The sequence below is a fragment of the Nomia melanderi genome, chromosome 11, assembly GCF_051020985.1.
Source record: "Nomia melanderi isolate GNS246 chromosome 11, iyNomMela1, whole genome shotgun sequence".
NCBI lineage: Eukaryota > Metazoa > Arthropoda > Insecta > Hymenoptera > Halictidae > Nomia > Nomia melanderi.
This window is the reverse complement of record NC_135009.1, coordinates 13823581-13849832: the sequence shown is the minus strand read 5'-3', so window position 1 is coordinate 13849832 and position 26252 is coordinate 13823581. Positions and strand designations below refer to the sequence as shown.

Genomic DNA, 26252 nt, shown 5'->3' with positions numbered 1-26252 from the left:
GGAATTTAGAATGAACATTCCCTGCATTCAACGATCTCGATATTTTGTTCTTCCAGATGTGTGCTCACGGACTCAGTGCGGACCAAACGCAGATTGCTTTGCCAACAATCACGTGGCCGCGTGTCAGTGTCGGCCGGACTACGAAGGTGATCCGAACAATTTAAGTGTAGGGTGTCGGCCGAAGCCGGTTATCTGTTCATCAGCCGCCGACTGCTCGCCGAACACCTATTGCTACGAAGGAATCTGCAGACGTGAGTCCCATCAAACAATCCGCGACGATAGTCCCAGAGTGTATTCAACCGTAAAATTACATAATTCAAAATTCCCGCAGCGTCCTGCCAATCGGACGAAGAATGCAACCTATCAGACATGTGTTTGAACGGGCAATGTCTCGATCCTTGCAACATCAGAGCCGCGTGCGGAATAAACGCCGAGTGCAACGTGAGGAGCCACATTAAACAGTGCAGCTGTCCTCCCGGCTTCACTGGCAACTCGGAACTGGAGTGTGTGAGACGTAAGCGAAGAATCTACATTCAGAATTTTCGGAGCGTGCGATTATGGAGTGTCATACATTATTCATATTCATTCATACGATTCTTCTTTCAGTGCCGGTGTCCTGCAGAGACAGCAACGATTGCAACGAAGGCAATACCTGCCGCGACAACGTGTGCCTGCCTATATGCGTCACCGACAACGAATGCGCGTTCAACGAGAAATGCGTGCGCGACAATTGCCTGCTCACGTGCAGGCTGGACAACGACTGCTTCTTGGGCCACATATGCCTGCACAACATGTGCACCTTCGGCTGTCGCGCGGATGAGGACTGCAACGCGAACCAGGCCTGTATCACGAACAAATGCATCGACCCCTGCGAGGCGACTCCATGCGGACCGAACGCCAAGTGCACCGTGTTCAATCAGCGAGCCACTTGCTCGTGCCCCGCTGGATTCATACCGAACCCAACAGCCAAGGTCGCGTGCTTGCGCTCGCCTGGATCCGCTTGTCAAGCGAACAGGGATTGCGCAACGGGAACAGCTTGTATAGGAGGCACCTGCACACCGGTGTGCTCCACGGACTTGAACTGTTTGAGTAACGAGCGCTGCGACCAGGCTGGTATCTGCAAATCATTGTGCAGGAGGGACGAAGATTGTAGGAGCGGCGAGATCTGCGAAGGTCTGGTCTGCGCTATCGGATGCCGCGCCGACGTGGAGTGCCAGGAAAATTATGCGTGCATAAATAACCAATGCCAAGGTACGAGGGTTCGCGCGAGAGACGATTACGTTCGTTCTTTTTTATTCGTCATTTAATTCCCCCTGGTTTTACCGCAATCTTCGCCTTCGTTTTCCCAGATCCGTGCTCTCTTCCTGATGCCTGCGGAGTGAATGCCAAATGCTCGATTGTGAATCATCAGAAGTTATGCGCCTGTCCCGCGCCGCTTGGCGGAGATCCTCTAATTGGATGCAAACAGGCGTTCTTGCCGTGCTCAACGGAGCTAGACTGTCCGACCGGTCAGACTTGTTACGGCCGATCCTGTTACGCCACGTGTAGGAGGTAAAACGATTAACGATTCCAACGACAGAATCCGGTTGTTGTTCGCGAAGAAATTTAGTGACGCGTGAATCGGTTTACAGCGACGCCAACTGCCTGAGCGACGAACGATGCGACGGAGGAATTTGCAAGGCGATCTGCAACAGCGACGACCACTGCGTGGCGAATCAGATTTGTCAGAACCGATTGTGCGACATCGGATGTCGCAGCGATAACAGCTGTCCCAACGATGAGTCTTGCGTAAACAACAAATGTAGAAGTGAGTTGGTACACTTTGGTAGTTTAGAGGTTGTTCAGAATTGATTCTGAGAGTGAGCAATCTTTAATTATTTTATTCATTTACAGATCCATGCGAGAACGGAGAGGCTTGCGGAGAATGCGCAGGCTGCCGCGTGGTCAACCACGTGGCACAATGCAGCTGCCCAGCTAACTACTATGGCAACGCGTTGGTTAGCTGCGTGAAGTCCATGGTCCCTTGCGACGGATCCTGCGAATGTGACGAGATAGGCTTCTGCACGACAAGCTGCGCCAGCCAAGATCAGTGTTCCTGTGGAGAGAGTTGCCACTCTGGAAAATGCCGCATTAAATGTGACATCAATAATTCTTGTCCAAAGGTATCGTTTATAATTTCCTAAAGAAACCAAAGTTGAAGACAATCGTTTACAATCTCCTTATCATTTTAGGGCTACGTATGTGATGGAGGCTTATGTCTAATCGGCTGCCATACTCATTCCGACTGCCCATCCTCGTTATCCTGCATCAGTGGCCAATGCGAAGATCCATGCTCCGCCAATGGCTCACCCTGTGGAATCAACGCGCTGTGCCGCGTGTCCAATCACCGGGCAGTGTGTCTCTGTCCAGAGGGTTACCAAGGGGAGCCGAGTCAGGAGTGCTACCAACTGGAGTGTCACCGGGACGACGACTGCGAGGCGAACAAACGTTGCAGCGAAGATGGAGTCTGCACGAATCCTTGCCTGCAGCACGGAGTTTGCGGGTTCAACGCGCAATGCAGAGTGGTCAATAGGAAAGCGCAATGCTCTTGTCCACCTGGACATTACGGGAATCCCAAGATCAACTGCAAGAAAGGTACTTAGCACATGTCTACACATATCTAATTTATGGAGAATATAATACTCAAACAAGAGGTTTGATTATTGAAAATCATCTAACACGTTAAATGACATGAGGGTTACCGGTGACCTCTAACCAAATTGAATTACTATAATTCACCTAATTACACGACGATTATTTGAAAACGTTTGTATATTATAAACAATGCTGATTTAATATTATATTTCTCCTATTTTGCGCATTTTGCTCTATAAAATCGTGCGGCAGTTAACTTGTAAAATACTCTTATATCATGTATGTCATTCAAAATTCATTACAGGCGGAGATCAATGCTTGAGAAGACCATGCGGCGTGAACGCGAAGTGCAGGGAGACTCTGAATGGTTTTGAGTGTACCTGCGACCCTGGCTGCCAAGGTGATCCGCATCAGGCTTGCATCTGCGACGGAGGCGAACTCTGCAAGGACACCCGTTGCGGACAGAACGCAGCCTGCCGCATTTACAAGAACCAGCCCCAGTGTTATTGTCCACCCAACTTCCCGTTCGGCGATCCTATGCATAGCTGTAAGTCGCTTATACGAATGGCCTCATTGGAATCCTGTTCTTCGCATGTTCACGCGCCTCTTATCTGTGATTGCAGGTAGTATAGATAAGAGTTTAGGTGACTGTCGCACGAACGGTTGCGGAAAAGGCGCGGAATGCATTAGAGACGGCACGATATTCGTCTGCCGGTGTCCACCGGGTACGAGCGGCTCGCCGGACAACGAGTGCAGCACAGGTAAGGAACGGCCTACTAACTGTTTAACCGGGCAGATCGAATTAATTCCATGTACAGCATTTGTGACTAGCGAGCAATACTGATGATCAGAGGAACATGGTCCGTAGAATAACCATGTATCGTCTATAGTAGGACTTGAAGTAATACATAGATGTATTAATCCAGTGAATCGTTAACAATCGAGAGACAGATGTGATTGGACCGCAGTTAACCGGTTGTCTGTTTTACTGTTAGTTTTTATTTTTTTTTTTTGAAATGTTACCGACATGTATGCATACATGACGTATGTGTACGTACGACACTGGATTTACCCGACAATGGTCTTACATATACCTGTACATATATATCTACATAGTTAGGCATACTGTACATAATGTGTCCAAAGTTGAAACACGTTTCACACATGTCTCACACATAACTATTCATATGTAGAATGTTTATTTCAGTATCCAATCTGTCTTGTGGAAACCGTAGAAACTATCGGGAAAAACGAATGCCAGTGATGCATAATAATAGAAAAAAAATAATAATAAAACAAAAAGAAAGAAAGAAAGAAAGAAAGAAAAGACTCGAGTAAATAGTAACGGCATTTCGGTTGCAACGAGAGAGGTACACATTTACAGTGAACACACTGATGATCCGTCTTCATTTAGATCTAGGATTAACGATTAATACAGATTGGGAACTGCGAAAGGGACATTCTCATATTACCCATGCTTGTTATTTTGCTGGATTTATTCACTGTTACATTATATTTTCCCTCTTATTTTCTCGAAATCTCTGGGGGCTTGTGTTGTAAATATCGCTGCTTGCCAATATATATATATATAATATATAAATAAATACCATATATATACATATATACATAAGATACATATATATACGTACCCCAAAAAAGTATGTATATATATTATCCCTCCAATGGAGATCTCAGTTGAATCAGGAAAACAGTTGTAAAGTTCGGTTCTCTATTTTTTTACTTCTTCACAGAGCTACCCTATTTATTTCCGTATCATTAAATACAAGAAGCATGTGGTTTATGTTATTTGTGAGAAAGTTTCTTTTCACAGTTCTTATAAATGCTTTTTTCTTTTTTTTTCCTGTCCCACCACCAACCACCAACCACCAACCATCACCACTTACCGTCGATCCAACTGTACACATCCACGACACCACGACTCTAAACAAAAAAAAAAAAAAAATATGATATCAACATATATATATATATATATACTTCGTGGTGAAATAGAGCGCGAATGCACCAGCGACCTAGAGTGCCCCAATGAAAAAGCCTGCATAAACCTGCAATGCGTGGACCCGTGCGGTCTGCGCGGCGCCTGTGGGATCAACGCCCTGTGCCGTGTGGTTCTGCACAAGTCGCGGTGCTCCTGTCCGCAGTGTTATATCGGTATGCCCCACACGGCCTGTCATCCAGATCCTAAATGCGACACGCCCAATCCCAGACCTACACCGCCGATCGGTTGCTCGTCCGATCACGATTGCCCGGAGAGCCTCGCGTGCCACTCGCGCACCGGCGAGTGCCGGGACCCGTGCCTCAGCCCCCAGTACAGCTGCGAGGTAAACAAGAGGTGCCAGGTGCGGAACCACAGGCCCACGTGCGTGTGCAAGTACGGGTTCGTGGTGAACGAGGTCGGTGAACTGACATGCGCCCCCGACACCCTGACCTGCTCGAGGGACTTCGACTGTCCGTCGAACGCCGCGTGCGTGAACGGGAAATGCCAGAACCCCTGTAACGTCAGAAAGAAACGGCCGTGCCCGGCTGATAAAACCTGCGATGTCCTGGACCACCGTCCCGTCTGCATATGCACACAAAACTGCAATCCCTCCCTCTCCATTTGCCTGCGAGACAGTGGCTGCTCTCCAGACTTGGCGTGCCGCAACTATCGCTGCGTGGACCCATGCAGAAACTCCACCTGTCCGGCTGATGCCCCCTGTTACGTGGAGGAGCACAAGCCTATCTGCAAGTTCTGTCCCCCCGGCTTTGTGCCAGATACTAAATACGGATGCATGGAAGGTAAACACCATTTCTCACCACCTATCTCTCTCTTGCTGTCTCTTTTCTACTTTCTCTCTCTTTCTCTTCTTCTACTTCTTCTACATCTTCTCCTACTTCTTCTTCTTCTCCTTCTTCTTCTTCTCCTACTTCTTCTTCTACTTCTACTTCTTCTTCTTCTTCTTCTTCTTCTTCTTCTTCCTCTTCTTCTTCTTCTTCATTTTCTTCTTCTTCTATATACACTCTTCACTGTCTTCTCTCTTTCGATCACAACTGAATTAGCCCGCACCAATTGTATACCGATCTATTCTATTGTATACGGATCTATATTACAGTATCTTACTCGCATCTACGCCTCACACCAACAAATACCGATATTGCTACTCTTTTCAGGTTTCCCAGCGTTCAGACAGCGGAATGATACCTTCGACTGTAGGCGCGTTTTAAAGGCGGACGTTAACGCTTTGAGCCGACCGGTTGTTTCTTTGCTTTGATGTCTCTCGAGAGATGTAGTGTGCCGAAATCTACGGCTCGCAGCGTTAACGCGATAGGATCACAGCTGACGGAACGTTCCGCTGTCTGAATGAGAGAACGGTTCCAAAGTCACAGATACAACTCTTGACCCAGCCCCCGATACCTGTATACTCTTCCTGCTCTACTCTGCCGGCGTCCTCACTGTTCAAGGATTATTTTTCTCCGTTACATCTGTCTCTGTAAAGATCTAATCGATGATACTTCTGAGCGATCGCTTGTCTGTTATTTTGCGAGCATGCCGACTGATACCTTAATTCGTAGATATTACCATTGGCGTGAACACAAGTATGACTCGTAGCATTAGTCTAATTTTAACGACCGCTTGAACCTGAACTCGATTTTTCAGCCTCCTATTTTTTTTTTTTTTTTTTTTTTTTTTTTACTTATGTATTTCTCGATCTCCGTACGATCACTGTGTTTTATATTGTATTGTATCCGCAGCATCTCTCGACCACACGCCCGACAGTCTGTGCGGGTCCGATGACGACTGCAACGACACAGAAGCCTGTGTCGATGGGTCCTGCATTGATCCTTGCGTCGACCACTGTCGATCGGTAGCTCGGTGTCGGGTTAAAGCACACAGGCCACTTTGTGGCTGCGACGATCGCGACGATCGTTGCAATGACACTAACACTATGCCCACTGTTGAATACTCGACACTAGAAACCAACGAGACAACAACACATTCCGCTGTTAGCACTGTAACTTCTTTCACTGCCACCGAAGAGGTCTCGACTGTTTCGTACACTGAAGAGAGCTCGAGCTCGACATTGCCAACAACAGCTGCAACAGGTTCTTCTGAGAGTGTCACTGTACACACAACTGTCTCTGAGTCCGTTCATGTCGTGGATACGACGACCGATGGTGTTTTTGGTACTAGCACTTCTGAGCCAACCACTGTACAGGATATCTCTCATGGAAACACAGAGACAGTTTCGACTACGCTTGAGTTCACTACCCCTAATGTGCTTCAGACAACGGGCACAACTCCTTCTGATTTAACGACACTTGAGATGACAACTTCATCGTTTGTTAATAATGGTACGACATTGTGCGAAACTACGGAGAGTAATGGCTTGAAGAGCACAGTAGGCACTACGACGGAGTTGTCGAAATCTCAAGAGATGACTGAAACGGATAAAGTTGTGATAGTGACACCGATTACGTTTGATAGACATTCGCCAGAGACTTCTTCCGCAGGGGATGTTTTTGTAGTAACTCCTGTTTCCGTAGGTGATTATACTACGGAAAGTTTGATAGAAGTTACGGAATCTCAAGATACCACTGCTGCAACGATTCCTACTGAGAATTCTGTGCTTGAAGGAAATTCGAGTATGACGCTGGTTACTACTGATGATTCTAATTTAACGACAACTGAAGAAGTTACACTAATTACTGTGACGGCGCAGTACCCTTTAGAGCATGAAACAGTGGTTACTGTAACTGCTCAGTACCCCCTAGATCAGGAAACAACTGTAGGACAGTCTTCTACCACACAGGAATACTCCACGCATCAACCTGAACACTACACCACAGAACAACATTCAACAACTGAACAACACACCACAGAACAATGTAGTACACCTGAGCAACATTCAACGACTGAACAATACACCACAGAACAACATTTAACAACTGAACAGTACACCACAGAAAAATATTCAACAACTGAACAATATACCACAGAACAACATCCAACAACTGAACAGTACACCACAGAAAAATATTCAACAACTGAACAATATACCACAGAACAACATCCAACAACTGAACAGTACACCACAGAAAAATATTCAACAACTGAACAATATACCACAGAACAACATCCAACAACTGAACAGTACACCACAGAAAAATATTCTACAACTGAACAATATACCACAGAACAACACCCAACAACTGAACAGTACACCACAGAAAAATATTCAACAACTGAACAATATACCACAGAACAACACCCAACAATTGAACATTATACCACAGAACAACATTCAACAACTGAACAACACACCACAGAACAATGTAGTACACCTGAACAACATTTAATAACTGAGCAGTACACTACAGAACAACATTCAACAACTGAACAGTACACTACAGAACAACATTCCACAACTGAACAGCACACCACAGAACAATATTCAACAACTGAACAGTACACTACAGAACAACATTCCACAACTGAACAGCACACCACAGAACAATATTCAACAACAGAACAGTACACCACAGAACAACATCCAACAACTGAACAGTACCCCACAGAACAACATTCAACAACTGAACAGCACACCACAGAACAACATTCAACAACTGAGCAGTACACTACAGAACTACATTCAACAACTGAACAGCACACTACAGAACAATGTAGTACACCTGAACAACATTCAACAACTGAACAGCACACTACAGAACAATATAGTACACCTGAACAATATTCAACAACTGAACAATACACTACAGAACAACATTCAACAACTGAACAGCACACTACAGAACAATATAGTACGCCTGAACAACATTCATCAACTGAACATTACACTACAGAACAATATAGTACACCTGAACAACATTCAACCACTGAACATTACACTACAGAACAATATAGTACACCTAAACAACATTCAACAACTGAACAGTACACTACAGAACAATATAGTACAACTGAACAGTGTACCACAGAACAACATACAACAACTGCACAGTACATTACACACTTAACAACCGAAGGACAATCCACTACAACTGAGCAGCAGTCCACTGTTGATTTTTCACCAACTACACAGTTTACCACAGAATCATCAACTTCCGAGCAAGTCATTACAGAGGCACCTACAACTGAATTACACTCTACAGAACAAGTCTCAACAACCAAAGAATACACCACAGAACACACTATATCAACTGAACAGCACTCTACCGAAGAATCTTCAACAATCCAACAATACTTCACAGAACAACCTGAAACAACAGAGCCCATTTTAGAATGCGAAACTTGCGTGAATGGCTCGTGCCCGAATTCTTGTAAAAGCAACGCTTCATGCTCAGATAAGTCTAAATGCGGCGTACCGAGTGATCGGCCCGTGTGCTTCAACCTAACAGTCGACCAGAGTACACCTAATTGTAACGTTCTCCCAGGTAAAGATCATTCTTGTCGGGAGTCTTATAAATGTTCTCGTGTTCACCAAAATTGTGTCTCCACGGAAACGTGTCTCTAGTGTGTCTTCGTCGTATCCAGATGAAAATTGGTGGCAACCAATTCTGGAGAGTTGTTGCTTGTACCACAGACCCTTCGAGTTGTTCGGTCTCGATCATGGGATCATCCCGGGAACACAAGCGGGTGAACATCCCACACGAATAGTATACCTGACGTAGAATTACAACGCACTGCTGCAATCCAGCGCTGACATGGACCTGCTGCATTAGCGCTCTTTGCATGCTGTACATTAATGTGCCTCTGCACGAACTCTTCTCGCTTATCTATACATAACAATTAATTGTAATTCTTCTGTGACGTCTGCTCGCGAAGGAAATTATCAGCTGCCAAGGATACCCTTATCTTCATTTCAATCTTAAACGCAAAGAATCTAGAGCGACGCAGCTAATCGTTTCCTTCCAAAGTGAACGCACTAACGACTACTTCTGGGCTTTTACACAAGTAACACGAAAACCATTATATGTTTTAGGAATTAGATTAATGTGTTTTCTGTGTTTAGTATTACGCACTTTCTTTTTTTTTTAAAAAAAAGATATTTGTTCGAACATGTGTCATAGTGATTTAGAGGAATCATTGGATAAATCCTATTCGAATAAACGATTATACGAACTCGTGAATAGTTTGTAGCGTTACGAAACGAAGGATCGTTATTTCGAGGTCTTAATATTCTCTTCTTTTACCAGATACCAAGTGCAGAACCCACGACGACTGTCTCTCTCAACTGGCCTGCATCAACCAACAGTGCTTGAACCCTTGCACCGTGGAGAACCCCTGCGACTTCGTCGAAGTTTGCCACGTTCAGGATCACAGACCAGTCTGTGTAAAAGGTAGAATATCAATTGAAACCTTACTCATCAATGCCTGCACGACGAACTCGATTGAACGTTCACCAAAATTTTCAGATCTACTGAACGATACGAGTTGTCCTTATTGTCCACCCGGCATGCAGTGCGATCCGGCGTCCAACACATGCGTGAAAGGTTCGTACAAGAACGAACGCTCGAATCCTCCACTTGTCCGTTTCTCTCTTTACAGCGCACGGTCGATTCAATTTGTAAATATGTACATACATACTGTACATATGTTGCGCGCATCTACAAGTGTGATTTGTTGGAATTTTGATTTTACTTTAGCGCACTCGAACTGTCTATCCTACACGATTTTTACTTTCGATCCTTCAGTCTTGGATGTTAGCTGTCAATAGTCGCCTCGAACCCTCGAATGTTCATGATAGATTTTCTCTCTCGCAAGTTCCTTAGCGTATTAGTTGCGTTTAGTTGTCGAATCCCTCGTCGCGGATGTGAATCGTCGCGCACCGACCGTTGTTTCATACAAGCTGATCCGCCTGAGCAGCGTCTTCGCACGCAAACTCACGCAACCCGCGACTCTTTTCTTGTTTCCTACCTGTGCACACTTTTCTCGGGGCTATACGGGCTTCCTCAATCTTTCTTTAGCGGGTTGCACTAGCGACAAAGATTGCCCGTTGACCACGGCGTGCATCGCGGCCACTTGCCAGGAACCCTGCCTCCACCGGAACCCGTGCGTCAAGAACGCGGTCTGCGTGAACTCGAACCATCGGGCCGAGTGCAGCTGCAACGAGGGCTATCACGGGAACGGATTCCTCTATTGTGCTCTTGGTAATTATTCCATTGATACGATGACTTCCGAATGCACAGAATTTAGTATTTGATGGTTAACGCGTTGAACGCCGCACGATTTCATAGAGGAAAATGCGCAAAATGAGAAGAATATAATATTGAACCATTTGATTGAATTGCTATTATTATTGCTGATCTTACTCAATGTCGCCACATATTATAAGCATTGTTTATAATATACTATAGTAATTTGATTTGAGGTCATCGGTGACCTCCATGGCATTCAACGTGTTAATATGTAATCTTTGTCAAAATTGTGGCCTTGTAAATATTTGTATACATAATCGTAATTAATTGTATATTAAAAATTTGTATTTCTTCGGTTTCTTCATATATTGATTACAGTATGGAAGTGAAGGTATTTACTTGGATTTATTTGGGTTGTAAACAATCATTATTTTTCTTTGTAGATGAGAGTGGCAAGAATATCTGCCACTACAACGATGACTGTCCACCGAGCAAGTATTGCGACCGCCAAAACAGACTGTGCATTGATCCTTGCCTTGAAAGTGACTGCGGAGAGAACGCTAGCTGTTTGCCAGTGAACCATCAACCACAATGCAAATGCTTGCCAGGTTACGAGGGTAATCCTTTGCTAGGTTGCACAACAATATCCTCAGATCCTTGCGTTCCGAATCCTTGTGGCTTGGACGCGATGTGCGAGAATGACAATGGCAATCCGGTGTGCTTCTGTCCAAAAGGCTTGACTGGAAATCCGTTCGAACAGTGCAGTAAGTGGCTTAATTATTTTGCGGATTTGAGGTACAAGAGTTGAATCGTTATTTCACTTCTGAAGATTAGAGAACGTTAGCTTTCAATGGCAATGATCATTCAGTTCCAGACGGTGACATGTGCCACGGCAATCCATGCGGAATAAACTCTGGTTGCCGCGTGGTGGCAGGGCAGGTCAGGTGTTTCTGCCTGCCAGGATATGAGGGATCTCCTCCTGAATCTCCATGCGTGCTACCCAGCAATCCCTGCGAGCCTTCACCTTGTGGACCCAACACTCAGTGCACTATCCTTTCCAGCGGACTTTCCAAGTGCACGTGCTTGCCTGGGTACATTGAAAGTCCCAACACCATCAGAGGATGCGTGCCAAAGTCAGACCAATGTGAACCTAATCCTTGTGGGCTTGGCGCAAGATGTGACGCGAATAGAATACCACCTTGTTACTGTCCTGAGCACACTGTTGGAAATCCTTATCAAAGCTGTGCATGTGAGTTGCCTTCGAATATCTGTTCCATTTGCTTACATTGATTGTCCATTGGTTAGAGACAACTTATGGAATTATTAACCTTTCCACAGCGCTACCGGTCAACGTTCCTGATCCATGTTTACTGATTCCTTGCGGTAAGAACGCAATCTGCATCAACGCGACTGGTATCGCCAGATGCGAATGTGTTCCGCCGTACATTGGCAACCCATACATGGACGGCTGCGAAGCAGAGTGCATTGTGAATCAGGACTGCGAGTCTCATTTGGCGTGTTTCAATCAGCACTGTAGGGATCCCTGTCCAGGTGTGTGCGGTGCTAACGCGAGATGCGAGGTAGACGATCACGTTCCAGTTTGCTCTTGCCTGCCTGGATACACCGGTGATCCATTTGGTTCTTGTAAGATTGAGAAATCACGTGAGTGTTCTGGTTAAGTCAGTTTTATTCATAGATGTGTATTCCTGGGGCGAGAATTAATTGTATAATTGAATCCCTTAGCTCCTCCGACGCAAAATCCTTGCATGCCATCGCAATGTGGGCCACACAGCATCTGTCGCGTGATGAAGGACCGCGCTGTCTGCTCGTGCAGCCCAGGATACCACGGCACGCCTCCATCTTGCCGGCCAGAGTGTCTAGTTAGCTCAGACTGCCCTGTACACTTGGCTTGCATTGCTCAAAAGTGCAGCGATCCTTGTCCTGGCTTGTGCGGACAGAACGCTCTTTGTCAAGTTGTCGGTCACAATCCTATTTGCAGCTGTCCTCCGGAGTTCACTGGAGATCCGTTCACCCAATGCGTTAAAGAAGGTGATACACAATTTCTTGTACTTTCATTTCACACTTGTGTCTATGTACCTGAATACTCAAGCTGTTGTTTTCTTGGTAGTTGTACCACTGCCTACGCCAGGACCCAAGAATCCTTGCGTGCCTTCTCCTTGCGGACCAAACGCAGATTGTCGTGTCCAAGAGAATCATCCGGTTTGCACGTGCGTCAGCGGAATGCTTGGAGCACCACCGAACTGCAGGCCAGAGTGTTTGATTCATCAGGATTGCCCGAATTATCTGGCTTGTGTCCAAAAGAAGTGTGTGGATCCTTGCGCTGGGTCCTGTGGATTTAACACAAATTGCACTGTCCAGAACCACCGGCCTATGTGCCAGTGTTATGACGGCTATGAAGGGGATCCTTTCTCTGGATGCAGTAAAGGTATTTTACAGATTGATCTGAGCGATTGATTTTAGTTTACTGTGTGTATTATATATTAATATATTTCTCAGTTTCTTATCCCGTACCACTGCCTTGTGATCCATCGCCCTGCGGTGCGAATGCGGTGTGCAAAGAAAGGAACGGAGTTGGCTCCTGTGCCTGTTTGCCTGACTACACCGGAGATCCTTACGCAGGATGCAGACCCGAATGTGTTCAGAACTCTGACTGCGTGCAGGCGAAGGCTTGTATAAACAACAAATGCAAGGATCCGTGCTTAGGAGCCTGTGGTTTGAACGCTCAGTGCCAAGTCATCAATCATCAGCCTTCGTGCAGTTGTCTATCCGATTATACTGGTGATCCATTAAAATCCTGTCATTTGTCACCTGGTAAGTTTGCGTTTCATGAATTTTCTTAACTTCCTTCTTCGTCGTTCTTGTATAAATGTTTTTGATTCGATTGCAGTTACACCAATACCGGGTGATCCATGCCAACCATCCCCTTGCGGGCCGTACAGCAATTGTCGAGTGATCGATAACCACGCGGTTTGTTCTTGTCAACCAAATTACGTTGGCAGTCCGCCACAGTGTCGTCCAGAGTGTGTGGTTAGCACAGATTGCACTCAGAATACAGCGTGCATCCATCAGAAGTGTGGAGATCCGTGCGTAGGCACTTGCGGCCAGAACGCTGACTGTCAGGTCATCAATCATAACCCAGTTTGCAGTTGCTCTTCTGGATACACTGGTGATCCATTCTTCGGATGCGTTAAAGAACGTAAGGTTCAGATTTGAATAGTTTATTGTCCTCTGTAGGTAGTATATTTTTAACATAATCATTGGTATCATTTTCAAGCTGAAGCCAAAGTACCCGGTCCGGAACCAAGCGGCAATCCGTGTCTTCCATCGCCTTGCGGACCAAATTCACAGTGCCGCGTGATAGACGGTTTCCCTGCCTGTTCGTGTCTGCCTAATTACGTCGGCAGAGCTCCCAACTGTCGTCCGGAATGCGTCATCGACGAAGGCTGTCCTGGAAATCTAGCTTGCCAGAACGAGCAGTGTGTCGATCCTTGCCCAGGTTCATGCGGTGTCAACACTTACTGCAACGTTGTAAAACATAACCCTCTTTGTATCTGTAATGCTGGATACACTGGAGATCCGTTCACCGAATGTTCTCCGATAATCGAAGGTATTGCTCGTGTTTAATCTCTTCAAAGTTCATGGATAATCCCTTGTTCAAGTTGCGAACCTTCATTACACACTTTATTACAACCTTTTGCAGTACCCACCACGACAGAACAGCCTCGCACCCCATGCAACCCATCTCCTTGCGGTGCAAATGCTGTTTGCAACGAGAGGAACGGTGTAGGATCCTGCACATGTTTGCCAGAGTATATCGGAGATCCGTACACGGGCTGCAGACCTGAATGTGTCAAGAACACCGATTGTGATCGTGACAAGGCTTGTCTGCACAACAAATGCGTCAACCCTTGTCCTGGTACGTGTGGCGAAGGAGCCACTTGTAGAGTGGTGAATCATGCTCCATCTTGTTCCTGTTTGCCTGGGTACACCGGAGATCCGTTCAACTTGTGTATCAAATTGGAAGATACGCCGCAACCGGTACCAGAGAATCCTTGCGAACCTTCGCCTTGTGGACCCAACAGCAACTGTCGCGTTCATAACGGACACGCGATATGCCTCTGCCAACCAGGCTTCATTGGAATACCACCCACTTGTCGTCCAGAATGTACAGTCAGTTCCGAGTGTTCTCAGAACAAAGCATGCATCGAGAACAAATGCGCTGATCCTTGTCCGGGATCTTGCGGACTGAACACCAAGTGTCTAACTGTGAACCATAATCCTATCTGCACGTGTGCTGCTGGATATACAGGAAATCCACTGATTCAGTGCACGAGATTCAATATGTCCGATGTACCATCTAAAGGCGCTGGAAATCCATGCTCGCCCAATCCTTGCGGGCCAAATTCTCAGTGCAGAGTAATTGGTTCTCAGCCTGCTTGCTCTTGTCTGATGAACTTCATCGGGCGTTCGCCAAATTGCAGACCCGAGTGCACAGATGATTCTGAATGCTTCCACTCGGCGGCTTGCATAAATCAGAGGTGTAAGAATCCATGTCCTGGAGCATGTGGAGAGCTCGCTAGGTGTACGGTTCAAAATCATCTTCCTATTTGCACTTGTCCAGAGGGATACGAGGGTGATGCCAGCGTTCGATGCGTACTTGCACCAACACCAAGTAAATGTTTCATTCGTATCGGTAAAGGTTATCTTGAATGTCTCGTTACTAATGTCTTTGGTATTTCAGCAACGGATATGAGTGTACCTAATCCATGTTCACCGAATCCTTGTGGTCCAAATGCTCAGTGTCGCGAGAGGAACGGCGCGGGAGCTTGTGTCTGCCCATCAGATCTCATTGGAGACCCTTACGACAATGAGAAGGGATGCCACAGAGAATGTGAATCGAATAATGACTGTGCTCCGCAATTGGCATGCATTGGATTCAAATGTACCGATCCTTGTCCAAGCACTTGTGGCACTTTGTCCATTTGCAATGTTCAGCAACACGTTCCTGTGTGCACTTGTCCTCCTGGATACACAGGAGATCCATACTTCGCTTGTGAACTTAAAGAAATTATGAGTGAGTTTGGAAACTAGGTTACCTAACTGAATATTCAGTTGCGCATCTCAAATATTTACTTTTAAAAATGTAACTTTAGGAGGTCCACCGTTAGATCCATGCTCGCCTTCACCCTGCGGACCCAACAGCAAATGCCGAGAAATAAATGGGCAAGCTGTATGCACGTGCCTTCCAGAATACCGTGGAATTTCACCAAATTGTAGGCCAGAGTGCGTCGTGAATGCGGAGTGTCCACCTCACTTGGCGTGTTTGAACAAGAAATGCACAGACCCTTGTCCTAACACTTGCGGATTAAGGGCTCAGTGTACCACTAAAAATCATAATCCGATTTGTTCCTGTCCTGTTGGGTTCACTGGTGACCCTTTCACTCAGTGTTCCTTCATCGGTAAAATTAACTTAAATTTCAATGTATACATCTATTATAAGATCATATAAGTTTAATTATAATTCTCCTTCTTAGCTTTCAATGCTAGCACATCCACGGAACGGCCGCCATCTTGCACACCTACACCTTGCGGACCAAATTCTCTGTGCCAGCTTATATCTGGAAATCCAGCATGTTCCTGTTTACCAAATTATATTGGAGTCCCTCCGGAATGTCGACCAGAGTGTATTCTAAGCTCGGAATGCAAAAGTCATCTCGCCTGTGTTAATCAGAAGTGTCAAGATCCTTGTGTAGGCTCCTGCGGTGTCAATGCTCAGTGCCATGTCCTGAATCACATACCTGTTTGCACTTGTATGGAAGGGTTCACTGGTGATCCATTCACGCAGTGTATAGTCCTCCCTCCAAGTAAGATCGCTTTAAATTTTTAAGTCCGTCAAGTATTGCATCCTGTTTATTTTTTAATTCACATTCACATAATAATAATTTCGTCTCCAGCCACACTGCCACCAGTAAGTGATCCTTGTAGCCCATCTCCCTGCGGACCCAACGCCTTATGTACAAATGGCGACTGCGAGTGTCTTCCAGAGTATATAGGAAATCCTTACGAAGCCTGTCGTCCAGAATGTGTTCTTAATTTGGAGTGTCCTCGTGACAGGACCTGTCTCAGAAATAAGTGCAAGGATCCTTGTCCTGGAGCATGTGGACAAAATGCTGTGTGCGATATAGTGAACCACATACCTAGCTGCTCTTGCCCACCTGGTTATATTGGAGATCCGTTTGTCAGCTGTCGCATTCAACCTCATGGTAAGAATAGACTTTACATAGCAGAAAAGATTACTTTAAACGATTCGACATCTTAAACCATGAAATATATTACAGTTCCAACGACATCAGATCCATGTTCACCATCACCCTGTGGACCAAACAGCCAGTGCCGTAACAAAGAAAACCACGCTGTTTGCTCTTGTTTACAAGGATACCTTGGATCTCCTCCTTCCTGTAGACCGGAGTGTGTCGTTAGCTCAGAGTGTCCACCGACTCGAGCCTGCGTGAACAAGAAGTGCACTGATCCTTGTTTGGGCTCTTGTGGTCTGAACGCAAGATGCGAAGTGATCAACCATTCGCCAATCTGCAGTTGTCTTCCTGGGCAGACTGGAGATCCTTTCAAGAGTTGTTACGACATGCAAAGTAGAGAATCTAACGTTGTCATGTACTTCTACGATACACTACAAAATAAAATACTAATAATAACCCAATTTCTTTAGCTACACCGGAAGTCAAAGACACTGGCGATCCTTGCAGTCCATCGCCCTGCGGACCAAATGCCCAGTGTCAAAACGTGAACGGCTATCCATCCTGCTCTTGTCTACCTACGTACATAGGAACTCCACCATCTTGTCGTCCAGAATGTCTGATCAACCCTGACTGTCCCACTGACAAAGCCTGCATCAATTCAAAGTGCACAGACCCCTGTCCCGGATCCTGCGCAGAGAATGCGAAATGCATTGTCGTTAATCACGCAGTCGTCTGTTCGTGTACCGATGGTTTCACAGGAAATCCGTTCATTCAATGCGTTGAACTGGAAGGTGCGTTCATTTGACATTGTCTCTTTGTTAACGAAGCACATATTTTTTAATGTATATACATAACGCATCTTTATTATACAGAGGAAGCTATCAATCCATGCGAACCCTCTCCCTGTGGTCCCAATGCTGTCTGCCAGCAACGCGACAACGTTGGAGCTTGCATATGTATCGACGACTATCATGGCAACCCTTACGAGGGATGTCAACCAGAGTGTATCCTCAGCTCTGACTGTCCAACTAATAAGGCCTGCGTCCGCAACAAGTGCGAGGATCCTTGTCCAGGAATATGTGGTGTCAGAGCCCAGTGTTCAGTCATCAACCATATTCCAACTTGTACTTGTCAACCTGGTTACGTGGGAGATCCATTCGTCATTTGCAATCTGCCAGTAGTTACAAGCACAGAGCCTACTGTGATAGACCCATGCGTACCATCGCCATGCGGACCGAACAGCTTGTGTCGCGCTGTGAACGAGCAGGCTGTGTGCACTTGTCAGGAAACCTTCATCGGCACACCTCCAAACTGCAGACCTGAATGCGTTGTCAACTCAGAGTGTCCACAGAACAGAGCATGCTACAAGCACAAGTGTACTGATCCTTGTCCAGGAACCTGTGGAGTGGGAGCCAATTGTCGTGTGATCAATCATAACCCGTTGTGCAGCTGTCCACAGGGAACCACAGGAGATCCGTTCTCTAGATGCTTCACTCAGACAGGTAATTATTCTCGCACACTATTACACCATCTTTGATAGTTGAATTAAACGAAGTGCAGTGTCATTTAAAACTGTTCAACGTCCATTTTTTCTCCAGTTACTCCAGTTCCACCTATCGGTGATCCATGCACGCCAAGTCCATGCGGCCTCTACGCAGAATGCAGAGCAAACGATGATCAGGCTGCCTGTTCGTGTCTGAAAAATTACATAGGACTACCACCAAATTGTCGACCAGAGTGCGTAGTCAACACAGATTGTCCATCGAATGAAGCTTGCATTTCCGAGAAGTGTCGAGATCCTTGCGCCGGGTCCTGTGGTCAGAGTGCAGATTGCCGAGTACAAAATCACATACCCGTTTGTCTCTGCCAATCAGGATACACCGGCGATCCTTTCACTCTGTGTACACAGATAATAGGTAGGAATTTTTGAAATCTCTTGAAACGTTGATCATGATGAATTGTAATTAATCTTTTCATCCTCCACAGAGCAACCTAAGCAACCTGAAGATCTATGTAATCCATCTCCATGCGGACCAAACGCAGAATGCGACGAGGGTAACTGCAAGTGTCTCCAGAATTACTTCGGTGACCCTTACTCGTACTGTCGACCGGAGTGCACCATGAATTCCGACTGTTCTCGCGTGAAGGCGTGCGCCAATCATTACTGCGTCGATCCTTGCATCGGCACGTGTGGCACAGGTGCACGTTGCGACGTAGTCAATCACATACCAATGTGCAGTTGTCCACCTGGCACAACCGGGGATCCATTTACTCTGTGTCGAACACATCTACTCGAAGGTAGGTCCATCTTATCAATTTCCAGGCCACACTGCTACTTCTATCAGTACTTAACTCGAACTCTTTGAACTTTCAAGAACCCAGAAAACAACCGTGCACCCCATCCCCTTGCGGAGCAAACAGCATTTGCAAAGTGGTGAAGGATCACGCGGTCTGCTCGTGTCAACCAGGACTGATAGGCAGCCCGCCTGCCTGCAGACCAGAGTGTGTAGTCAGCGCAGATTGTCCTCTGACTCAAGCCTGCCTCAATAACAAGTGTCAGGACCCGTGTCCAGGCACCTGCGGCCAGAACTCTAAGTGCCAAGTGGTAAATCACAATCCAATATGCATCTGCTACGAAGGACACACAGGAGATCCGTTCACCAGGTGTTACCCGATGCCCAGTGAGTACTGTCAATACTCCTTTTTGCGCCTAAGAGAAGGTATCAACAGAAGACTATTAACATTCCATTCCTTTATCCCAGGAGAACCACCGAAGCCCGTGAACCCTTGCCAGCCGTCGCCCTGCGGACCAAATGCGGAGTGCCAAGTGAGAGACGCCGGTCCAGTCTGCTCGTGCGTGCAGAATTACATCGGTGTCCCGCCAAACTGCAGGCCGGAGTGCACGATCAATCCGGAGTGTCCGCCGCATTTGGCGTGCATGCAGCAAAAGTGTCGCGATCCGTGTGTCGGTTTGTGCGGTTCGAACGCTCAGTGTTCGGTAGTGAACCATCACGCGGTGTGCGCTTGTGCCGAGGGTTACACCGGGAATCCGTTCAGCGTTTGCGAGCCGGTCGCCAAGGGTGAGTGCGCCACAACAGAATTGCTGTCGTTTGTCTTTCTCCTTAATTTCATTTCTCGCCGCAAACAATCGCCACACGCATGCGGGCGACGCAGGTAAGTGCTTTGCCCCGCTGTTCTATTAACCGTCATCGCTCACCTTCTCTCTAACAATAGAAGATTACGTCCCCCGAGGAGACCGAAGTAACACGAGAGGCCCCCCTAACAGAGCCCAGCGTCGCCATGGTGGCGGGGCCTTGAGAATTACAACACCCAGTCATGTACGAATGAAGTGTCGGCCATAACGAATCATCCCCCCAACCCCTGCGATTAACGAACCCATCGAAACGAGCACGCCTTCACCCATGTATGCGTACCACCCCGATCGTAACCATTGCCGACGTAACCCTACATTAAGAGACACAATGGTGGCGGGGCCTATGGAGTAATAGGCTCTTAATTGCACTCATCTCCCAGAAACATTCAGATACACCCCCATACAGAGAATACCGCACGCATCGATCATACCCAACCATAGTGCTTGACACACTGACAGAGTCCGGAGACGCCGGGCGCAATTGGCGTCTGCTAAATAGTCTTAGAAACACCCAGCCCTGCGTCCCTCAGAGCGACACCCTCAAGAACCCCAGGCGAAAGAGATTAATCCCTGACACCACAGATTGAAACCACGCTTAAAGGAACATCCCTGACTCCCGAAACACGCTTGAGCATTGAGAAGTGAGTCCCGACCATAACAACCCCTAGCGAGATCTAAACCACCCGAAAGCGACATGCAAATAACGCTGCCGCTGCGCAACGTAGTTGCCCCATGAAACACGCACCTCACCATGAAACACCCTAACCATTCAACGCCATGTACACCCGCGAGAACGAGTATCATAAGCCTGTACGAAAACCGAGAGGAACGCGCTGCTGAAGGATCAGAGTAGCAAGGATCAGCCTCCGCTTGAATCATTCGTCACCGCACGAAGCTGAACTTTGCCCGCTCCCCGAGCGGAGCGGCTCATGGCATCGCACGAGCTTTGACCGACCATACCCGAGCTGCATGACCGTATCATTCTTAAGCGACAGTCTTTCTCTTTCCATCAGATGAACGCCCAGACCTTAGGAACCCCTGCAGGCCCTCCCCGTGCGGCATCAACGCGATCTGCCGCGAGAACAACGGCGTCGGCCTCTGCTCCTGCCCGCCAGACTTCATTGGCGACCCCTACGAAAGATGCAGGCCCGAGTGCACGCAAAATTCCGATTGCGCCAAGACGATGGCGTGCATGGGCGTGAAATGCCGCGACCCTTGCTCGGGCACCTGCGGGCTGCAGGCCCGCTGCGAAACGATCAATCACGTGCCTGTCTGTTCTTGTAACCCTGGATACACTGGCAACCCTTTCACCTACTGTTCCCTGGTCCCAATCGATTGTAAGCCTCACTTTCGTACGAATTCACTCGGCACCCTAGATAGGTAGAATATTCTAGAATCTAGAACCACTAGACACTGCACCAGTAGTATAGATTACAGGGCTTCTCAAACTTCTCCACTTGACCAACCATGGATACAGTGTAGCAATCTATATTATCGTGTCCGATTCGTGATGGAAATTTTAAATTGAATTCGACATATTTATTTCGCGTATGAACGAAATGTTACTTGTTTATTGCCGGACTTTAACCCTTTGAAATTTCTCTGATGAAATAAAAGCGATACTTTGTGAACTAACTCGTAGAGAAATTACACATTGAGGAACAAAGCTATTTTATTTCAATATTTCTCAAATTGATAAGGTGGAATATTAAATATCAAATTTTATAGTTTTACTATATAATCAGGTGGTGAGTCACCTTTAAAGTAAACCGAATGAGTAACATTCTTTTCCTTACTAACTTATTAGCAGTAAAGTAGTCGCGAAAAAATTCACAGGAGGGAGTTAAAACGTTTGATAGCAAATCAAAGAAAATTGATTCGACAGTAACTGTATAATTTTAAACGAATAATTCCGCTTAAGTTGGTTTCGAATTAATTTTTGCTCGATTCGCGTCCAGGAATTTTTTAGTACTCCCAATATTTCTACAAGCCCTGAGTGTAATTACCCAACTCATAATTTGAGAAGCCCTGGATCAAAAGCATGAAGAAAGGCACTTAGATAGAACGAAACGCGATTTGTGCAGACCTGTTCATTCGCAGGTCCTCTAATACAATTTTACCCCCATACAGTGACCCCCGTTGACCCGTGTAACCCGTCCCCCTGCGGGCCCAACAGTAAATGTCGAAACGTGGACGACCACGCAGTATGCACCTGCCTCCCGAATTTCATGGGAAACCCGCCGAACTGCCGACCCGAGTGCGTGGTGAACAACGACTGTCCCCTGGAGCTCGCGTGCGTCAACCAAAAGTGCACGACCCCGTGCGCGAACTCCTGCGGCATCAACACTCAGTGCAGGGTGATCAACCACAGTCCCATTTGCACCTGCAACAACGGATACACCGGCGACCCGTTCACCAAATGCTTCCCTGCTCCACGTAAGAACCTTTCTGCGGATGTTTTCGTTCGTTTCACCCATTTCTCGTCTTCGCCACATCGACTTCGAGGCTCGAAGGTCTTCATCGGTATCGTCGATCATAGTTCCCGTTGAAAATTCGTTGAACGTTCGAGGCGTTCAATGAAATTCACTGTGATCGTTTCATCCCTTCATCATTGTGAAGCTAACACAGTGACGCTCGTTTAAATTTCAGTGAAACAAGAGTAGAGAATGGACGACGAAAAGGAAATTTGAAATGAAAAGTGAAGATCCAGTAAGAAACATTTCATTCTCAGTCATTTCCCTCTGATCTTTGCAACTGAGCGTCAATGGATAGTTAAGATCCTAATTAAAACGAGCCCAAACAAGAGCTAATTTCACCTGTTTAACATAAATACTAAGTGAAGTACACGAATGTTCGGTCTCATTTTAATCAGAATCTCCAGTATCCATTGTTGTTACAGAAATTTAAGGTAAAACTGATCGACGATGAGATTTCCTTTCGGGTCTTCTGAAATTTGTTTCTTTTTCTCGTTTCATCTAATCTCGAGTCGATTGTTAGAAAGTCGCAATGCTACAGGCGAGATTCTCACTATTGGCTCCGGAGTTCAGTGAAATTTAAGCAGGCATCACCGTACCACGAATTAATTGCAGAGCCGTCCCCGAACGACAACGCCCTAGCCCCGATTGACCCCTGCGTGCCCTCCCCCTGCGGCCTGTACGCGGAATGCAGGAACATCGGCGGCACGGCGTCTTGCTCCTGTTCACCCAGATACATCGGATCCCCCCCGAACTGTCGGCCGGAGTGTCGCGTGAACTCCGACTGCTCTATGAACCTCGCTTGCACCGGCGAGAAGTGCAGGGACCCTTGCCAAGGGTCGTGCGGCGTCACGTCCCTTTGCACGGTCTACAACCACGTCCCCGTGTGCACTTGTCCCCAAGGATACACGGGTGACCCCTTCAACAACTGTTACCTCGCTCCCATTGAACCACGTAAGACCATCTCCAGAACCTTTCACCCTTTTAGTGCTAAGCGTAAAATCTTGAAAATGAATGTCTTCACTTTCCCACCCGTTACGTTGACAGAAACATATTATGGAGAACACAGTATTAGATTGAGGAATAAGTCATTGATTTTAAATTAGAAAATTCTTAAAAATTCTATCGTTGACAGATATGTGTCACTCGGAAGCGAAGCTTCTCTACGCGTTAATGTTTTCGATTTTCAGGTAGAAATCTTTTCGTTTTAATGTATGTACTTGCCTGAGTACGAAGCTCGTTTCTAAAGGCGGCACTCAAAGCGTTAACACTGGAACTACCGATTATTATATGATTGATACGTGGTTAGTTATATCTCACAACCGGAACAATAAGTTTCATTTAATTTCTACAGATACTCACTGCATAGTAAAACTATTGATTTATCGAATGATCTCGCGTATTTGACATTTCCACGGTATGAATCATTGAAGTAAGAGAATTCTGAAATTTGACCAGGTAGTTCTAGTGTCAAGCAATTTGTATAGAAGCTAGAGGGTCCTTTGTTCCACAGCTGAACCTGTTATCACCGATCCCTGCGCGTCTTCACCCTGCGGAGCCAACACACGTTGCGATAACGGCGTGTGCACGTGTTTGCCGGAGTACCAGGGCGATCCCTATGTGGGCTGCCGGCCGGAGTGCGTGTTGAACACTGATTGCCCGCAGGATCGTGCCTGCGTAAGGAACAAGTGCGTGGATCCTTGCCCAGGCACCTGCGGCAGGAACGCGCAGTGCCTCGTGTTCAATCACGTGCCCATGTGCAGCTGTCCTAACGGGATGGAAGGGAACGCTTTCGTTCAGTGTTCCGTGACCCGAGGTACAACCTGTTGCCAGTTTCTTTCAGCGATCTAACGAGTTCTCCAATACGAGCTTCAGAATATCCTTTCTTCTATCGAAATGTCCCGCTGGGAAATTTTAGTTTCTTTAAAAGTACACATAGCATCAGCCATTTGGCTAACTACTTAATTTTCTGAAATCCTGTAGGAACTCGAAGAGTGCATCCATTGAAATTTCAATTGATCTGCAATTTCTTTAGTAACCTCTCAAAGTATAAGTTACTTTTTCAACAGTACAGAGTTCAGGAATCATTTCGACCCATCTGGTAATACCTTGCGTTGACTCTGCACACCTTCGGTATTTTCTTGTCGATAATTCTGTATCATTCCTAATATTTTGAAATACACTTTGAGAGACGGTTACTTCGTAGTAAACAAAGTGAACGATTTGCTTTCGCTAAAAATCTCGAATAGATTAAATACCTTGCCAGATTTAAGAAACACAGAGAGTTAAGCTAGATGTCTGCTATATACACAAGAATCTAACACGTTGAATGCCGCGATTTCATAGAGCAAAATACATGAAATGGAAAAAATCGAATCTTGAACCATTCGATTGCATTATCGTTATTGCACGTTCAGCTGAATGTCACGTTAACTTAGAATATAGAAATGATCAAATGATCATCGTTTAATTGAGTGAACTATAATAATCCGATTCGGTTGCTGGGTCACCGATGACCCATGGCATTCAACGTGTTAAGATGCATCCTCCTCGGGGAAGATATTCTAAAGTTCTTATTGGAAGACCGATCGAATGGAATTAGATTTCTAAATGTCCTTCCCATCGAAACACAGATCCCATACAGAGGAACCCCTGTTCGCCGTCGCCCTGTGGTCCCAACAGCGTTTGCCGAGAGGTGAACGAGCAGGCGGTCTGCACCTGCGTAGCAGGATTCGTGGGCTTGCCGCCTGCTTGCAGGCCTGAATGCACCGTGAGCTCGGATTGCCCTTTGACCGAGGCTTGCAGCAATCAGAAGTGCATAAACCCGTGTCCCGGCTCCTGCGGCCTTAGGGCAGTCTGTCACGTGGTTAATCACAACCCCGTGTGCAGCTGCTCGCCGGGATTGACCGGTGATCCATTCGTTCGATGCACCCCGCAACGTAAGATCTCCTTCGATCCTCAACTGTTCGAGTCCCAGAAAATTCGAAGTCAACTTTATCAAACAGAGACAGATGGATTAGCTTGCACAGAGAAATCTTATGTAGCAGGATAACCCTTTTATTATTCGAAAGGATGGAAAATAATGTGAACTAGAAAGATAGTGTTACATAGCTTTATCTGCCTTTTATTATCTAAAATGATTGAAAGTAATGCAAATTAGAGACAAGATATATTACAGAGGTGATGCTCATGTTTTCGGTGCATTTAAATGAGAATTATCCAAAACGATGGAAAATAATGTGAACTAAAAAGATAGTATTACATAGCTTTATCTGCCTTTTATTATCTGAAATGATTGAAAGTAATGCAAACTAGAGACAAGATATATTACAGAGGAGATGCTCATGTTTTCGGTGCATTAAATGGGAACTAAAAGAATGAGAACACCAGATTTGATTTTTACAAATGAGAAGACGCTAGAACGAGCATCGGTAAAATTCGAATACCTCAATTATCCGAAGGGTTTAAATTTGGGTCTTTTTGAAGTGAATTCTGGGCAGCAAAGTCTCGCTGTGGGACTCGTACGGTTAATTCCTTTATACAAAATTTCGATGAATTATG

At 46.2% G+C, this 26252-nt stretch overlaps 1 protein-coding gene across 1 annotated transcript in view; it reads left to right on the top strand.

Annotated features, from left to right (window-relative positions):
- The window catches only part of dpy (fibrillin-like protein dumpy), a 121182-nt gene that overhangs the window by 45033 nt on the left and 49897 nt on the right, over nucleotides 1-26252 (top strand). The window contains 39 exon segments of the mRNA XM_076371860.1: nucleotides 57-251; nucleotides 332-514; nucleotides 607-1251; nucleotides 1350-1551; nucleotides 1632-1807; nucleotides 1894-2162; nucleotides 2232-2634; nucleotides 2939-3181; nucleotides 3258-3395; nucleotides 4645-5430; nucleotides 6385-9084; nucleotides 9847-9990; nucleotides 10066-10143; nucleotides 10618-10800; nucleotides 11232-11552; nucleotides 11657-12037; nucleotides 12127-12450; nucleotides 12532-12837; nucleotides 12917-13234; nucleotides 13306-13620; nucleotides 13697-14005; nucleotides 14084-14416; nucleotides 14510-15481; nucleotides 15551-15883; nucleotides 15963-16268; nucleotides 16344-16673; nucleotides 16764-17072; nucleotides 17148-17456; nucleotides 17534-17854; nucleotides 17936-18565; nucleotides 18662-18979; nucleotides 19050-19361; nucleotides 19439-19744; nucleotides 19826-20143; nucleotides 21231-21554; nucleotides 22348-22653; nucleotides 23307-23645; nucleotides 24205-24507; nucleotides 25325-25630. Of these exon segments, the coding sequence (XP_076227975.1) occupies nucleotides 57-251; nucleotides 332-514; nucleotides 607-1251; nucleotides 1350-1551; nucleotides 1632-1807; nucleotides 1894-2162; nucleotides 2232-2634; nucleotides 2939-3181; nucleotides 3258-3395; nucleotides 4645-5430; nucleotides 6385-9084; nucleotides 9847-9990; nucleotides 10066-10143; nucleotides 10618-10800; nucleotides 11232-11552; nucleotides 11657-12037; nucleotides 12127-12450; nucleotides 12532-12837; nucleotides 12917-13234; nucleotides 13306-13620; nucleotides 13697-14005; nucleotides 14084-14416; nucleotides 14510-15481; nucleotides 15551-15883; nucleotides 15963-16268; nucleotides 16344-16673; nucleotides 16764-17072; nucleotides 17148-17456; nucleotides 17534-17854; nucleotides 17936-18565; nucleotides 18662-18979; nucleotides 19050-19361; nucleotides 19439-19744; nucleotides 19826-20143; nucleotides 21231-21554; nucleotides 22348-22653; nucleotides 23307-23645; nucleotides 24205-24507; nucleotides 25325-25630 (15294 nt within the window).